A 16,237-nucleotide genomic window follows, 5' to 3' on the forward strand; every position below is an offset into this window, starting at 1 on the left:
ATATCCCTACCCCCTTCACCAGACAACAACAATGACCCAGACCTTTCCACATAGCCACCCAACCCACCACCCACGATGTCTCAGAAACAGCTTCCACCTTCGCACCCCCAACAAATCCCTTCCTTTCCACCTCCACCCCCTCCAAACCCCTGGTCAAATGGGAGCTGGTTTCGAGAGAGGCCATACAACCGGAAGACCCCCGACCTCACAACTCCAGTTCTCAGACGACGACGTTGACCCAAACTGGACAAAAATGACCAAACGGAGAAGACCAGAAAAACAACAGACCAACAAGCGACCACCCCAGAACCCAAACCCAGACGCCCGAATACACGACCTGCCAAACCCCCTATCCCCTCAGAGAAACCGTCTCACTACTTCTTCTGATTACTTCCATTACTTCTTCTGATTGCTCCTCCCTGCCCCTTACTGTCCTCTGATTCCCCACTCCCAACACCAACTGCTCCTGACCCACCTACCATAACTCATACTATTCCTGACTACTCCCCCTGCCCCTAAGTGACCCAGATCCACACCACCTAGCCCTCCGTGCCCCTGGTCCCGCACAGTAGCACTCCAGCCTCAGTCCAGACCGCCTGGACCCTCTCAGCCATTTTCACCACCCCATTCCCCACATGGATTACAATGAGATTGCAATGCCTATCCTCCATGTTGTGTGTTTAATACTAAAAAAACAAACATTTGTGAGTTTTATGGGAGACTGCCCCCCGACTGGACCAGCCATATGACACCTTGTACAAAAGGCCACCACATTACAGGCATTCTCTGAAAGTGTACACACACAACACATCTCACTTGAAGAGTTGTCACCTGGATGTACACTGATTTGGAAGATATTATGCAAATGTGAAAATTACACTTTTTTAAGAGACATGTTGGTTGCTGAGAGTTTTTTCCACATTTGTTCGAATTCAAGTAGTGAGGATTTGCCAAATGAAAGCCAATGAAATTCATACAAGTAACAATGACAGATGATACCTTCTATTCTTCCTAAATTATTATCAGGACAAACGTTTTTTTTTAAATCAGTCAACACTCAAGCTACAACTATGTCATTGAATGCTAAATCACATTAATAGTAAGAGAGTAGTGTTATTGTAAAACGTGTTCCGAATGTAGATGTTATTGTGCTCTAAATATACGAGTCCCATTCCACGAGCATAGCTGAAGATCTATGCCAGTGTCAAAGGATCAGCACCTCCCCGACCCTGCGCGCTCCAGTTGTCATGCGTGTCAGAGGGACAGCTGGGGCAGGTGCATATCAGTCTTATAATGTACAGCTCATTTTGGAGGATACCTGCAACCCGTATGTATTTGATGTAGCTGTTCGATACAGTTTATACTTCACAGTGTGTCCAAAAGCCACATTTTCTATGTTATTATTCAAAATATTAGAATGTCTTCACATTAGCTGTAACGGGGGAAAAAACAATGTATCATATTGAATATGAAAACAATATTTATCTCTTCTTGTCCAAAACGTTTTTATATCTCCCGCTTTAACGGTATCATATTGAATATGAAAACAATATTTATCTATTTTTGTCCAAAACGTTTTTATATCTCCCGCTTTAACGGTATCATATTGAATATGAAAACAATATTTATCTCTTCTTGTCCAAAACGTTTTTATATCTCCCGCTTTAACGCCCCTTCTCAAAATTGGCAGATTTTGTTGGTAAGGAAATCTATGTTTACAATGTTAGGTCTACTCCTGAGTCCAGATTGAAGCCACGGTTTGAAGCAGAAACTTCAGCGCACGGAGAGAGGGCGTAAAACCTTCGCAAAACTTTCCTCTATTCCACAGCCAATGGCAAGGCCCGATCTATAAATCTAGCCCTCTGATTTGCTTTCCTGTCCTGTTCCTAGCCTGACTGACAGCCTGCAGGAAGTCTTTTTTCCTCCGTCTTTAGTTCCAAGGGCTTCAGTGAGATTGAGAGGGGGCAACACTTCTGATCAGAGGCTCAACAGCGCAGGGCAGTTTCTTCAGAGGAGCGAAGAGGAAGAGTGCGCGAGAGAGGGTGCCCCATCCTTCACACAAACTGGAGGAATCCACACTCCAACACTAATGGCTGTTTGAGAAAATAATAATTTCCCTCCTCTCTCTTTCTCTGGGATTTTTGGCTTCTAGTTCTCTCCTAATCAGAAATTGTCACAAGTATTTTTTCAGTTGCTCTTGAAAAATTAAGCCGCCTTTACCGTGGATGTCCTTGGCGACCATGGATACCCATATAAGATGGAAAGTAAAACGGAGGATAAAGGACGCGCAAATCACTTTAGCAGTAATTCTACTTTTTGTCACATCGCAAGCCAGTTCAGGTAAGATCCCTTTCGGACACCGCAGCCTGATTTTTTTTTGCAGGCTATTGCTGCTTAGCACTTTTTGTCCCGTCGTCTGTTTTAGACAGTACAATGTTCTCATGTGCAACAAGTCCCTATCATACCCTTGTGTCCCGGTAGCAGCAGCATTTGTACGCCTCTCTAAAAACGTGCTTTAGTTGTCTGGTTTCTGGAATGTGGTCCACATTATTGGTGTCATAAACTGAAATGACCGGGGGCCCGGTCAAGGATTTTAATTAAATGGCACTGGTGCTTGTTCGCATACTTTGTCCTGCATAGTTCTGTCCAGTTTGTTGTCAAAGTTTATCGATTTCTTAAGACCCGATGCGTAGAGGACTTGCAGCGCCAAACGAGAACTCCTTTTCCATGACATTGTGCCAAAAGTTTTCTCTCTCATCCATTCAGATGAATTTCGCTGCCTCCGGCGATGGATTTGTGCACTCTGAAAGATGGGGTCATCGATAGACATCTATAGTGCTACTTCTGATGCACATATTTTTGCATACATTATTAGTGTCTTTAAAACTTTATTGTGTTGGGCGCACATAGGCTACACGTTGCCATGGGGTTTGTAGGCCTACTTTATAGATATATAGGGTATACCTTTTATTCCCTGCCTAGTGTTGAGTTGATCAACCTGGAAACAATGCCCTGTATCACTTTTTATTGCACGATATCATCTCTCTCTTTTTTAGACCTACTTAATTGCATTTTATGTAGCATAACTGGAAAAAACATTATGCAGCTTTTGTGGATATGGTATCAAAAAGGTAGTAATTGCCTTAGTTTTCGTATATGGCAACATTTTGGCTTAAATTGGTATTTTAAACTTGATGACAAGGACATCCAACACTGTCCTCCAGATTCCCAACATGAAACAGTAAGTCAAAGGGGTATTTATTTAATGAGAGACAGAATGGAGCTCAGCTCTCGTGAGAGGGCGTGCCCCTCCATCGTCTGAGGTAGCAGGGTGGAGCCTACACTTGGCATCTCATTTTGGGCATGGATGCGCGCGTGGACTTTTCTGACCTACCTCATAACCGCTATAACAGTGCAATGTCTCTGTGAAATCTTCAAGGCTATTTAAAAATATATATATATCCCATAAATATTTGTCTGGCAATCCTCCAGCATTCCAGCTGTCTGTTTTATGTGCCCTGTGATGACAAAACAAGGTTATTTATGATCACTTGTAACCTAAACTTTTTTTTGAAAACAGTGTGCCTGTGAACCTATATGGTTTTGCAATCATGCTGTTTTACACTGCTTTTCAACACCCTTATTAGAATGTCAAATCACTGTTGGAAATGAATTGTATGAGTTAGGAATGAATGGGATTCATGATATCCTCATTGGTTTCGGTTTTTGGGTTCGTCAATGGTTATTTGGACATTTGCTTATCAGGATTAGGCAAAGGCGGTGCTTAAACCGCTTCACCTTGAGTGATTTGTAAGGGGGGCTCTGGCTGAGAGTTTTCCTTATGCGAGGGAGGAGACTTCTTTTTTTGCCCGGACCTCTCAATTTCTAACAGGTATGAATACAGAAGTTAATCACGCAGCTGACCAAATTACGCAAGATTTGACTTCTGGGCTAACAGAGATTGCATGTAGCTAGGTGAAGGAGGGGGGTCCGAGCCATGGACAGGAGCAGTGGGGTGGGAGTATGAGTCAGGCCAAGGCCTAGTGGCCTGGCCTACATATATTCTTAGCTCACTGGACTGCCTGGCATGGTAGGTGGCCTCAGACTGAATGGTGCTACAGTGGAGCTCTCAGTCAGTCAACCAGCTGGGTCAACCAGCCAGCCAGTCAGTCAGCCAGTCAAAAGGCTGTTAGATAAACAGATAGCCTGGTCTGTTCTCTCCACATACCTCAAAGGACGAGGCAGAAAACCCCCCACATCTGAGCTAAAGATGCGGCGAGCTGGAGTGGATTAAATTAAATTCCCTATTTGACTGGAATTTGATAACCTAATTTGATTTCCAGTCAACCTAAGTTGCATGGACGTGCACAGACATGTCAGAGTGGTGTGCTAATGATGGAAACAAATTCATATTCATGTGAATTATCAATGCAGACTGATAGTTGATTATTGCCTTTTGGGTTACACAAGGGGTTGGCCTTGAACTTTTTCCCTGTAAAAGAAATGGCCAGGTCTCTCTCTCGAAAAAGAGGTCTTCTGTTTTCAAATCAACCTGGTAAATTAATGGTAAAAAAAGGGCTGTGGGCTTGTCATTGGTTATATGTGATTGACCGAACCATACCCAGTTCCTGGCAATTAATTATATATATACTAAATGACTGACAGGAGGCGCTGTTTTGAAGCTACCACACCTCCATAATTCTAGAAACCATTTAGGAAACTATATAAATGCATTTACTCATGTCTACATTTGTTTTTGCCAGGTTTATTCTATTCCAGACACCTTAATGCATACCTTTAAATTATATTATGTAAGCTAAACATACAAATAAATAAAAAATATATACTTTTTTCCCCTTAAAGTATAGTTTTTAGAAAGTACTAATTTTACTGTCCCCACTACAACAATAAATACTTAAATACATGTAAATTTGTCCTTGAAACATTAAAAATGATATACTTTAGAATTCCATTCATTCCAAGGGAGTACTGCTTTTCTGAGGAGTGCCAATATGGCCACTCAATGGCCAAAACATAGCATTGACATTACAAGGTTCATATACATCATTAGTTCCAAGTCATGTCAGAATAGCTCCAGATGACTTGGAGAGTTGGACTGGAGTTTTACTAGGGTTATAGGGCGTTGGACAGAACTCACTATGAAGCTGCTGGCTGCTGGCTTTAATCAACTCTTAAATACCAACAGAAGAAAACAACCAGAGTTAAATGATTGCCTGTGATGCTGCAACACTTCCTGAAACCAGTACACATGCAAGTATGAGTGAAGTTTTTATAACTCGGTATTGGCTAGCAAGAGCCTTATTTCATTGCTATCCCGAGAACAAGGAAAACACTGTGTTTGGCGCAAACCCAACACCTCTCATCACCCCGAGAACACCATCCTGATGCTGCCACCACCATGCTATGGGGATATTTTTCATTGTCAGGGACAGAGAAACTAATTGAAGGAATGATGGATGCCGCTAAATACAGGGAAATTCTTGAGAGAAACCTGTTTCAGTCTTCCAGAGATTTGAGACTGGGACGGAGATTCACCTTCCAGCAGGACAAAGTATACTGCTAAAGCAACACCCGTTTGGTTTAAGGGGAAACATTTAAATGTCTTGGAATGGCCTAGTCGAAGCCCAGACCTCAATCCAATTGAGAATCTGTGGCATGACTTAAAGATTGCTGTACACCAGCAGAACCCATCCAACTTGAAGGAGCTAGAGCAGTTTTGCTTTGAAGATGGGCAAAAGCCCCAGTGGCTAGATGTGCCTAAAGAGAAAATACCCGAAGAGACTTGCAGCTGTAATTGCTGCAAAAGGTGGCTGTAGAAAGTATTGACTTTGGGGGGTGAATATTTATGCACGCTCAAGTTTTCTATTTTTTTGTCTTTTTTTATTGTTTCACAATAAAACATATTTTGCATCTTTAAAGTGGTAGGCATTTTGTGTAAATCAAATGATACACCCCCCCCAAAATCAATTTTAATTCAAGGTTGTAAAGCAACAAAATAGGAAAAATGCCAAGGGGGGTGAATACTTTCGCAAGCCACTTTCGCAAACCTAAAATGATTTAGTAACAAATTAAACTTTAATTAAATGAGTTGACTCTTCACATGGGATGATTTCCATGAACAACAAAAGAAAGGGAATATTGAATGATCCCCAATGATCCATTGCATCTCCCAAAAACGTTTTCAACAGAAACTAAAGCTTTGGTTGTCTCCCTCTCAGGGTTCCATGTCTTCTCCTAGGACCTCGTCAATGTCCACCTCTTGAAAATCAGACTCAGGCCTCATCTTCACTGTCACTTTCCAACCTTGTTGAGGATGGCTCGTTGTCAGGCTCAAAAAGACACACATTTTCCCAGATGGCCACCAATTTTTAACCCTTTTGGTTTAGCCTGTTGCGCGATTTGGTGTGTGTGTTCCCAAACAAGGACCAGTTGCACTCTGAGGCGGCTGATGTTGGTGGGATTTGGAGGATGATGGAGGCAACAGGTGAAAGAGCCTCAGATCCACAAAGTCCCTTCCACCAGTTGGCTGATCAGATATGTTGGCACGACTGCCATATTGCATCTCCATTGCAAAGCACTTGCTTGGAAGTGTACTTCGCCAGTCTGCCAAGAACCTTGCCCTCATCCAGGCCAAGTTGGCGAGACACGGTAGTGATGACACAATAGGCCTTGTTGATCTCTGCACCAGACATGATGCTTTTGCCAACCTTTATTGGGGTCCGCTGCGTCATGTATGGGCTTCAGGCAGAAGTTTTCACGCTTTTTTATGTATTTCAGAACTGCAGTTTTCTCTGCTTGAAGCAACAGTGCAGCAGTACGGATTTCTTCTCTTACATCTGTAAGCAAAGTCTGAACATCAGACAGGATGGCATTGTCTCCCCCAATCCGTGCAATGGCTACTGCTATAGGTTTCAGGAGTTTCAGGCTGCTTACCACTCTCTCCCAAAATACATCATCCAGGAGGATCCTCTTGATGGGGCTGTCCATATCGGTATACTGTGATATGGCCATTTCTTGGAGAGACTCCTTCCCCTCCAGGAGATTGTCAAACATGATGACAACACCACCCCAATTGGTGTTGCTGGGCATCTTCAATGTGGTGCTCTTATTCTTCTTACTTTGCTTGGTGAGGTAGATTGCTAATATAACTTGATGACCCTTCACATACCTAACCATTTCCTTGGCTCTCTTGTAGAGTGTATCCATTGTTTTCAGTGCCATGATGTCCTTGAGAAGCAGATTCAATGCATGAGCAGCACAGCCAATGGGTGTGATGTGAGGGTAGGACCAAGCAGCCTTCATGTTTGCAGCATTGTCTGTCACCAGTGCAAATACCTTCTGTGGTCCAAGGTCATTGTTGACTGCCTTCAGCTCATCTGCAATGTATAGACCGGTGTGTCTGTTGCCCCATGTGTCTGTGCTCTTGTAGAATACTGGTTGAGGGGTGTAGATGATGTAGTTAATTATTCCTTGCCAACGAACATTTCGACCACCCATCAGAGATGATTACAATACACTCTGCTTTCTCTAGGATTTGCTTTGACTGTCACTTGAACTCTGTTGAACTCTGCATCCAGCAAATTAGTAGATAAAACATGTCTGGTTGGAGGGGTGTATGCTGTGCGAAGAACATTCAGAAATCTTTTCCAATACACATTGCCTGTGAGAATCGGAGGTGAACCAGTTGCATACACAGCTTTAGCAAGACCTTCATCAGCATTTCTCTGACTACGTTCCTCTATTGAGTCAAAAAAACTTCTGATTCCAGGAGGACCATGAGCTGTTGCTATTGATAAGGTGTCTGATTCATCATTTTCACCTTGAATAGAAGTAGAGGGACTTTTGTCAGAGGTTGCTTGTTGTGAGCGCTGAGGGAACTTTATGCAATTGGCCAGATGATACTGCATCTTTGTTGCATTCTTCACATCTGATTTGGCACAGTATTTGCAAACGTACACAGCTTATCCTTCTACATTAGCTGCAGTGAAATGTCTCCACACATCAGATAGTGCCCGTGGTGTTTTCCTGTAAAGATTTGTAAAAACAAATTGGAAGGAAAAAAGGTTTAGCATAAATAACATCGAATTACCTTTATTTACAGAACAAAATACATCAATTCGTAGTCAAGAGCTCTGGAAAAGGTAATGTAGTGTTGACGTGTAAACGGAAATGCATTAACTCTGGTGTCGCTCAAGCAGTCAACTGTTTCAATCCTTAGTAATGCCAAGGTGTGGAGTCTTCCAGGCCAGTTTCATCTTCAAACATCCTTTTCTCTTTCTCAGCTTCTGGTCATCAGCTGTCAGATATAAAACACATTGTTAGTAGTGTGTTAGGCAACTCTGTTCTTGGAAAGCAACTCAGTGTGTAGGTTCTTTGCAGCACTGCAGTAGCACACTTGCTTCAGCTAATCATAGACCAGACTTAAGACCTGGTTCTTTGAATGTGTGTTAAGTGATGGGCTGCAGCAAAAGCCTGCACACAGTAACTCTCCAGAACCAGAGTTGGAGAACCTTGGTTTGAACTTACAATATATTGCTGCAGAGTAAGTGTGCAAAGGGAATAAAACAATATGGTGGAAAATGCAACAATTGAGTGGCCAAAGCCAAGGGGTGCAATACTGTCGACCAACCACAAGATTTTGCTAAATACACATGAATGTAAAGCAAGGTCAACAGGAGTCAATGAACTAAACATAAAGTCAAACATTAGTTCAATAGCTAGCTAGCTAACTATGTATGAAATAATTTTTGCGAACTCTGTTAGACTGGGCCAAAAGACAGGAGCCCAGTGCCAAATAGGTGGTGTAGAGAAATGTGATTCTCGTTAAATAGCTAGCAACAACCCTGCTACACACAAACTAGCTAGCTACCTATAAAATATTTGTATTAATCCCTGCTAGTAAATTGATGTTAGCTAACGTTAGCTACATCTGGAGCTAGCCAAAAGTTAGCTGGCTAGTTAGCTAGCTCTCTTCATTCAGCTCGATAGCAAATAATTGAAATGTACAGCAAACATTAGATGTTCAGACATTAGACCTACTGTACACTCTTAGAAAAAAGGGTTCCAAAAGGGTTTTATTTGCGGATGGATAGGCTTCTAAAAATAAACATTTTGATCTGAAGAACCCTTTTTAGAAGACAAGGGTTCTTTGTAAGGCAAAGGGTTCAACCTAGAACCTTTAACACCCCAATAACAATTTTTAGATGGCAAGTAGGATTCTTTGAATGGTAAGATGGGTTCTACATCGAACCATATATAATATTTCCCAGCCTGCTGTATTCACGGTGCGATTTTCAGAATTGTTTGTTTTACTGTAGTATCTGTGTTTTTGCATGTACATTGATTCGTTGATCAGTTTCATGCTACAGAAAGATAAATAACATACCGTTCTCTAAACTAATCCAATCTGTTAATAGTTGGATTTATTGCACCCGCTACTGACATGATTGTTCCAGTTTAGATGATTGAGGTAGTCTCAGTAAATCCTACTTTGGAAGTCATTCTGAATGCAGGTTGCGGGTGATCAACAATTCCACTTGTTGGAAAGCCTAACTCTGTCTGGATTACTTGGAGTGATTACTGTAAACTGTCAGATGTGGTGTGTCCGGATATATCCAAGGACCTGGATTCAGTGCTGCTATGTATCAGAATCTGACATAAAATCTGACACATTTCTAGCTGATACTTTCGAAACTCCACTATTCAGGTCCGGAACGTTTGATGTCAAGATGAAAATGACACTGTAAGACACACATTGATACAGGTCATTTTAGGCAGAAAATGGTCAGCTTTGATTTACAACTTGTGAAAGCTGTGTCGTATCAGGGCAGACAAACATTATAGTTAGCTGGTAACTCAAACTAATGACTCCAGGTTCTCCAGGGGGTTCAGCAGTAAAGAACACATTATCATGACCTAAACCAGATAACCCCTCTATATTCCCAGGGAAGGGCTGACTGCTGACCTGGAAGCACACCCATCTCTTTCAGAGACATCCATCCAGAAAACCTCTGGTTCTGATCAGGCTTACTAATCATCCCCTAATGTAGACTGGTCCCAGATCTGTTTGCACTGTCTTGCCAACTCATGGCCATGGGAGTTGGTAAGACAGCACAAACAGATCTGGGATCAAGCTAGACTTCACCTACACAGTGGAACTACTGCATCATCGTCTATCTCTAGACTAGAGGATTCTAGATGTCTGTCTGTGATTGCTCACTACACATGCAACATCGTCTACATGGCAGAATCTAGGCCTATCGGTTTACCACGTCGTTTATTTTTACGTTTTCAACACAGTGTAACAAATTAAAAGAAATGTGTTGAGTAATATCATTCCAATATCAACACAGCTTTGGAGTAGCCCCAAGAAGGCACCATTCTCCACTGAAATTATATAAATGAAACAGTTTTTATTTCAGTTGTGATATGAAACACTTTTTATGATTAGGCATACTGTACAAATGAACACGTTAACACTCACACATGATAATACTCTTTACTGATAATAATTGACATATAATTAATAAGGGGTGTGTTGTTTCCTGTGGCTATTGGTTTGTACCATTTACTGGTATTGGCCTTTCTTTTGTTGAGAAATATTTGCAGTAAATACCCATATGTCTTGTTTTCCTTTTCTCTTTCCAAATTGGGTCCGGTATATTTTTTTTTACACAAGCCTTAGGTCAATACAATTCAGTTTTAATTGTGTGGTGGTTTAATACAACATTTAGTTGTCCTAGAACTCGTAGCAAACAGAAAGTCCCTGGCCCAAACCTCATCAAATATGGTGACAATGACAAGGTGAGAACAAAACAGAACCGTTCTCACAACTACCAAGACCTACGCTTTCTATAATGATGTCATTTGAACTGTACAAGGATCAGATATATAATGACACAAATGTATTTCTACTAACGTTAATCCCACGTGTCATCAGAGGTAGAGATTGACCTCAGTTCAATGTTTATAGAGTTTATTTATGACCAGGTTATCTTCTCTTGGCATAAATGAGAGTACAGAGAGAAAGTCTGGTAATAACTTGAGACCAATAGGACACAGGTGTCCTGGGTAGAGCTGGGTAATATGGACAAAATCCATATTGCGATGATTTGCCTCAATTGATGCGATATGGATAAATAGATTGATACATTTATAACATTAATGTGCGCCATCTTTTAAAATGATCCTTTAAACTACTGTTACTAGGTTGATGGTTGTAGGCATCAATTGTCCAATTAACAATTTCCCATATTAGCAAACCTATTTAATTTCAAACTGCACCTTTCTCTAGTACAGGCTACTTATCGTAATAAACAATAACTGCAGAAGGCCTGCGTTAAGTGATTGGCATGGTCGGTGTTGATAATCTTTGTTTTTATCATCCCAGTTCTAGCCCTGGGTGTGGTGGGTGGGGTTAGTTAAAGTTTGAGGATCATGACCTTCAGGTGACCAGCGCTGCCAGATGTACAGTTTTAGAGCCTGAGGAAAGGAATGTCTGCTTTAGGATCGACCAGTGGTTGAACTACTATTCCTGGTTTTACTTAACTGGGGTGAGTTTTAGAAAAACATTGATATCATCTTTAGCCGTAAGATCATCGTTCAACCATTGCCTAGTGCTAAATGTGATTTTTGTGCTTTTGCATTGGCTGCTTAGGACATGAGGGGCACATACTGTAAATAAAGAGAAAGAGGTGCATTTTGGGTACTTTGTCGAACTTGCATGACATGATTAACAGGCACAAAAAAGTCTGGAATGTTTTGCTTTTGGAAAACCATGCCCATTCTCGCTTTGATGACATTTTCATGAACTAAAAACAAAGAAGGTAGAATGTGATTTAAAGGCCCAGTTTTTGATTTTCATGTGTTTGATATATACAGTATTTCCACACTATGTGGTTGGAATAATACTGTGAAATTGTGAAAATAATGATAATGCCCTTTTAGTGTAAGAGCTGTTTGAAAAGACCACCTGAAATGTCTGCCTGTTTTGGTGGGATGGAGTTTTGGCAAATTTTGGTTAATTAGTTAATTGACCAATAAGAAAGAGAGTTCAAACCTCTCTACCAATAACAGCTCGTTTTCAGTTCTCCCCTTCCCACTCAGACCACTCCCAGACAGTCCTAGGAAAATTCTTGCTTGAGAAATTGCTCTTTGCTGAGAAGCTTTTTTTTGTTTATTTTTGACCAGTAAGGTACTTAATTGCTTGCTACACAGAAATTATTTGATTTTGAGATAAAAAATGGCTGCATCTGGGCATTTAGTGGTTGAAACATGGGTGATAAATAGCTGACTTACTGACTCCAGCTAGCTGACTCTGTCTTTATCTAGATCTTGATTTAAAGAACTTTAATTCCTTGAGCTCTATGAGGTCATTTTTATTTGACTCTCTTTGGGAAGTTGTTGCTGTATATTAGCCATCTGGCTGCCTTGTTCACTGCTTCCACAAAGTCCCCCAGCAGAATCAATGGAACCTTTTCACAAAGCTTCAAACACATTTCAGTGGTTTGTTATAATTAATTAAGTAAAGGTTGTTGTCTGCGTCAATAGGAATCATTCCCCTAGGTCTGGAACTGTCAAACTGCTTTATTCATCAAAAATACTACAGTAACATTCCTTGAATACCTGGGTAAAATGAAAACGTGGGTGTATCGGGGCCAAAGCCACACACTACTCGATATGTAAATGTTGACTATACTGCTTGTTGTTTTCGGTCTGAAAGGGAGTCTTTGTTATCTTATGATTCATGGAGTTTTTCCAATATTTAACGTTTTTATCCATTTGTTCTTGATTAAAAAGTAACGGGAGAATACTTGTTGTTTCACTGTGTGCTCGTTCAGCATCTGGATCCGATAAGCTCCATTTTGCCTTCCGCTGAACCTAAAAAAAAGGGGGACAAAGACGTTCCAGAAGTTTTTATCCCACTGCTGGTGGAACAAGGCACTATGCAATAAAATACTGTGGAATTTTTCTCAAGAAAAGTTCACCATTTGTACCTCACTGGTTTTAGGCTTTTCACTGGAAATATACCTGCATCACATTAGGTGAGAGGCTTTGGAAACGGTGTGAATTTCATAGCAGCGAGGTTTGGAGCAAAGCAAAGCAACCTGGGTCATTAAAAGGTTATTTTTATGTAAAGGTTGACTTTACTATGGGGTTCAAAGGTCAGATACAGCTGACAAAATAAAGTTTCCATGATAGGTTTCTATCACATTCCCCCTGATGCCATGCGTGTGTGTTGTATGAAAGGAGACGGCAAGGCTGTTACTAATTGATGCAGTATGTTCATGATCAAGCCTTTCTAATGGCCATGGCCTCTCAACCTGGTGTTGTAATGGGAAAATCCAGGACTGTTCTATTTTGACTGCAATATTTTGAAACACAGACACAGACTCCAGACTGATGGCATTTGAGCATTGCAATCAAGTAATAAAAACACAGCCATGAAACCCAAAATGGAGGACATTCCTTTCAATCCCCAAATCCAACCCCCATCATTATTAGCCATTGTTTGTCCCTTCTGAGCAAACGCAGACACACTTCTGCCCAAGCTTTTCAATGACTATATTCTTGTCCCCTGATATGGGAAATCGTTTTGGGGTCTGCAGTTCTACTGAATCAGATAAGTAGTGGTTGTGTGGAGTGAAAATGGCTGTGTGTGTGTCTATCACCGTGGTGCAGGGGAAATAATCTGAGTTAGCTGGACTGTAAGCAGTGACCATGCAGTCTCATGAGCCACTTCAGACTGTGAGTGCAGCCATTAGGGTGTGGAACTGAACAGACCGGCCGGTTGAGCAGTTCATGTCTTAGTTTATGACCCTTAGCCTCCAACCAGCTCCATCCAATGCCTGATCAACAGCAAAGACTGACACATTCTTCTTTCTCCTCACTCACATGCCACTTGGCTTTTTATATCTGTGTAGATGATGGAATGAGATGGGTGATCAAATAATATTCCTGGTCAGAAGTTTGACCCTCTCTTTGTCAGATTGAAGGATATCCTTTGTATGACACTCATGTCGTGAAGATTTCAGTGCCGTGCTAGTGACTGTTGGGGACAGTGAAACACTGTTCTCTCAAGAGTACATAGACTGCCCCAAAGGACCCTGGGACATCTTATTGGCCATCTTCCCACGATGCATCCGGATGGGCCAGAGTTGTTGAGCCAGGGCAGGGATTTGACAGGAGACTATGGTTGGACTTGGTCATGATCCTCTATTGAAATAGCGAAAATAGGCTATTATTTTGATTTCATAGAGAAAAGTAGAGTTGCTTCATATATATTCCGTCTCAGATAATTAAGTCAAGACGCTGTTGGTTTAAGTTGACAACCCATAGCTCCAATAATGGTTGTAGGGATTTTAGTATTTTCATCAGTGTGTCTTTCAAGTAAGTGTCTGTTTGTGTTTTCTAAAGACGTTCCACCTTGCCAGTGTAGGGCTTAGAATGTCATGATAGTATGCTCTTGCAGTTGGTAGAGTAGTGTCATCGACTATGCCAGTTTTCACTCAACACCACCTTTATACACTGTAAGAACAGAAGTGTTATACCATTTAGCTATTGTCCAGACAAAATAATTGGGCATTCAGCTCAGCTTTCCAGGACAGCAGTACTGTTCTCCATCAGGGGTTATTATAATGATTGAGCATGGAAAGCAATGCAATGAGTCATCCTTTCCAACCCTAGTCCCCCATTCCCAGTCAGCCCTAGGCTCAGTCCTAGCCACAGTCTGGGCATCAGAACTACTGACTGAAGTGTTTTACGGGGTAATAGCATGATTCCCTTCACTGGTAGCTAGCTCCACTCCAGAAACCTCTGGAGCAGTGGGAGTTTGTGCCGTTTAAGATTAGGGAGGCCCCATTTTTTTTAGAATCGTTGCCTTCCCACTGGGCACAGACATCAACGTCTAATTTTATTTACATTTGGTTGAGTTCTCAAATCACATTAATTCAACGTGAAATCGACAGAAAATGTCACCTTGTCATTGATTTTAGTTCAAAGTTTTCCAAGTTGATTCAACTTCATCACATTTATTTTTGTCAGTTGAAATTGTCCACTTGGTTATTTCTATTACAGTGTATTGGATGACTGTCATTCATATTCCATTCACCCAGCTCAATGTAACATCGATAGGTTTAGGCTACTACATGATACTCAAATGTGCTCTATACCCTACAACCTAGCCTACAAATTAACGTGTTAACTTAGGTGCATAGGTCGAGAGACAAATTGGAGAAAATATTTTCTAGAAATATTCTAAAATAAGTTCATATTTTCTAGAAATAGGCATGGAATAATTGATGAGACAACCCATATTCAAGAATAGCTTAGGAAAATTAAGGTGACAGACAGTGAAACATTCAATACCATTTTGCACTTTTGCCTGCATTTAGCTGATCTGGGGTGTAATCATTAGTCCAAACAGTTGCAAAACGACAGTTTCTATTGGACAAAATCAGGTAAAAATCAGGTCCAATAGGTCCATCCCCATTTCGTACCGTTTGTTTCCGTAATTTTTTTACATTTTGCAACAGAATCGTCAGAATGAATAGACCCCTGATCACCTGCATACACATTTCACATTCATAGCAGTCACAGAGGCCTACAGCATCATCACTTTGCTTGTTATATAATTCCTCCTCCCACCTTTTCCCTTATCTGGTTGACTTCAGTGCAGAACACAACAGCCGTCTGTGACCAGGCGAAAAAACGTATCCAAGCCAAATCTTCAAACCATAACCGCTAACTGCTACACAGCCTACATGTTGTCACCATATTAGCTAACGTCATAGTCAACCTAGCTAGCTACTAAAAATAATGCATTAGTAAACCCACAATCAAATCCATGTGTACAATGCTCCGGTGGCAATACACACACAAAAAAAGTGGGTTTCTCAAGGATTTTTTGGGAAGAGGATTGTTCAATGTGGAACCATAATGACTCAAAGAACCCTTTGAGATCTTCAATGGTTATTTAGAGTTCACAAAAGTGTTCTTTACTCTTTTAGTAATAATTCAAATGTAGGGGAGGCGGCTCATTAGACTATTTTGGGCATAGTTTGCGCACAGCTCTTTTTGTGCAACCGTGAGTGACAGTGTCATTCCAATTTATCTAATATGTTGTGTTATGCAATGGCTTGTTGCACATGATTATGGCCAGTGACAGTGTCTTGTGAAAGACTCCGGTATGGCCTTGTGTTACTTGACAATGTTAATA

At 41.2% G+C, this 16,237-nt stretch overlaps 1 protein-coding gene across 1 annotated transcript in view; it reads left to right on the forward strand.

The window, feature by feature from the left end:
• The first annotated feature begins 1,947 nt into the window (after positions 1 to 1,947).
• Positions 1,948 to 16,237, forward strand: part of LOC139388535 (collagen alpha-1(V) chain-like) — a 128,405-nt gene continuing 114,115 nt past the window's right edge. Inside the window, exon 1 of the mRNA XM_071135240.1 lies at positions 1,948 to 2,340. Coding sequence (XP_070991341.1) covers positions 2,226 to 2,340 — 115 coding nt within the window. The 5' untranslated portion in view covers positions 1,948 to 2,225. The remainder of the gene's footprint in view (positions 2,341 to 16,237) is intronic.

Source organism: Oncorhynchus clarkii, chromosome 29 (genome assembly GCF_045791955.1).
Source record: "Oncorhynchus clarkii lewisi isolate Uvic-CL-2024 chromosome 29, UVic_Ocla_1.0, whole genome shotgun sequence".
In the NCBI taxonomy this organism is placed as follows: domain Eukaryota; kingdom Metazoa; phylum Chordata; class Actinopteri; order Salmoniformes; family Salmonidae; genus Oncorhynchus; species Oncorhynchus clarkii.